The sequence below is a fragment of the Triticum dicoccoides genome, chromosome 6A (assembly GCF_002162155.2).
Source record: "Triticum dicoccoides isolate Atlit2015 ecotype Zavitan chromosome 6A, WEW_v2.0, whole genome shotgun sequence".
Classification (NCBI taxonomy): domain Eukaryota; kingdom Viridiplantae; phylum Streptophyta; class Magnoliopsida; order Poales; family Poaceae; genus Triticum; species Triticum dicoccoides.
The window spans coordinates 16,801,639-16,803,913 of NC_041390.1; the positions used below are offsets into that span (position 1 = coordinate 16,801,639).

A 2,275-nucleotide genomic window follows, 5' to 3' on the forward strand; every position below is an offset into this window, starting at 1 on the left:
AAACCGGCCGGTGCCTGTATTCCTCCATGATTCCCTCCGTAGCCATGTGACCTTGTAGCCCTAAACACGCCATCCGCGTAGCCGTCTCGTCGGATGCAACTGCAACATGCGCCGACTCGTCGTTCCCACCTCATTTTGCCTGTTGGCCTGCCTATAAATTCCCTGGCAATGGCATCCCATCCAGCCATCACAAGATCACAACACAAACAAAAAGGAGTAGTACGACTGTCTAGTGCCAATATGGCTGGCGTCTCCACCAACGACATTGCCATTGTGCTTGTGGCACTTCTCTCCGTGCTCGTCACGTCCGTCTGTTCTGCGCCCAAGTACGACACCTCCGCCGCTAGATCCTACAACTCCGGCTGGCTCCCCGCGAAGGCCACCTGGTACGGAGCGCCCACCGGCGCCGGCCCCAACGACAACGGTACGCCCATATATACACATTTGCATGCATCACGTTCGCAGTGCCAACTTACATAGTAATAATGCTGTTCTCCATTTGGATTTGCAGGCGGTGCTTGCGGCTTCAAGAACGTAAACCAGTACCCCTTCTCCTCCATGACGTCCTGCGGCAACGAGCCTCTGTTCGATGGCGGCGCAGGCTGCGGCAGTTGCTACGAGGTATGTACATCCTTCGTCTTTGAAAGAGTGTATTTATAATTTTATTGAAAAGTCAAACTTTTTATTTTTAATCGTATTTATATAATAATACATCAATATTTATGCCATTAAATTAGTAGCAGTAGATTCATGATAAAACATATTCTTTATCATATACTTATTTAGTTTCACAAATATTGATGTATTTTTACACAAACTCGATTAAACTTTGAGTAGTTTAACCCTTCAACAAAGTTGGAGGCACATTCTTTCAAGGACGGAGGGAGTACGCACGTGACACCAGACAGTGTCAGTTAAATTAGTTGGTCAAGCTCAAACCTACCATGTGCATGCAAAGATGCATCCATCAGGGACGCTGACCTTTAATTTGGTTTGCTCGGCATGTATTTCATTCAGATCCGATGCGTTGCCGCCAACAACCCTTCCTGCTCCGGCCAGCCGAGGAGGGTGGTCATCACCGACATGAACTACTACCCCGTGGCCAGGTACCACTTCGACCTCAGCGGCACGGCGTTCGGGGCCATGGCCAAGAACGGCCTCAACGACAAGCTCCGCCACGCCGGCATCATCGACATGCAGTTCAGGAGGGTGCGATGCAACTTCCCGGGCATGAAGGTCACCTTCCACGTCCAGCGTGGCTCCAACCCCAACTACCTCGTGGTGCTCGTGGAGTACGCCAACGTCGATGGCACTGTGGTCCGCATGGAGCTGATGCAGACCAGGAACGGCCGCCCCACGGGGTCCTGGGAGCCGATGCGCCGCTCCTGGGGATCCATCTGGCGGATGGACACCAGCCGCCCGTTGCAGGGGCCCTTCTCCATGCGCATCACCAGCGACTCCGGGAAGACATTGGTGGCCAACAATGTCATCCCGGCCTACTGGCGGCCGGACAAAGCCTACTGGTCCAACGTCCAGTTCTATTGATTTTGGCTCAATCATCAGTTGCATGCTTCTCCGACGGATTCCGATCGAATTGGTGCTCCCGGATTTCTCTTCTCACCAAACGCTACCTATTGATCATTGTGAGTGATAAGAATTTGTATAATGCAAGGTCTTTAGCGAGGTGTATTTGTAAAAAGGGAACCGGTAATTTCTTAAAGTACGGCACATAAGCTTACTTAGACACACTGTTATCCGAACCGGTATTTTCCTAAGCACCGGTGCTTGAGTAAAAACCGGCTTAAATTTGCATGCTCTCTTACATGGTCTAGATATTGCAATAACTAAACGATTGGTTGGCGAATGCATGTTGTGGGGGATGGCTAGTGATTCTTTACGCAGCCGCCTCCTCCCCTAAGAAAAGCCTCGGGTTCCATTGCCTCCCGCTGGCAGTGGCGGATCCAGGATTTAAAGTTACCGGGGGCAGACTTTTAAAGAAAAAAAATCTAAGCCACAATATAATCAAGAAAAATAGTTGGTCAAGAGTATGCATGCAGGCAAGACTATCAACACAATAAATTTATCTAAGTAATTTTATTCTCAAGAAGTAGGCAAAAAATTGTAATGCAAAAAATCACATAAAGTGTAACTTGGACTTCCGCTGGCTAAATCTTCCATGCGTTACCCCAAATATTTATTCTTCTAGTCCATTAGGTACCTGAAACAAGTAAAAAGAATCAGATTAATCTAAATCACAACATAGTATGCCATTTGT

At 48.5% G+C, this 2,275-nt stretch overlaps 1 protein-coding gene across 1 annotated transcript; it reads left to right on the top strand.

The window, feature by feature from the left end:
* The first annotated feature begins 225 nt into the window (after window positions 1–225).
* LOC119318860 (expansin-B2-like) lies at window positions 226–1,795 on the top strand. The gene is made up of 3 exons (XM_037593431.1): window positions 226–424; window positions 512–621; window positions 1,018–1,795. The coding sequence occupies exons 1-3, from the start codon at window positions 241–243 to the stop codon at window positions 1,543–1,545; spliced, it is 822 nt and encodes a 273-aa protein (XP_037449328.1). The 5' UTR covers window positions 226–240; the 3' UTR covers window positions 1,546–1,795.
* Window positions 1,796–2,275: the final 480 nt, after the last annotated feature.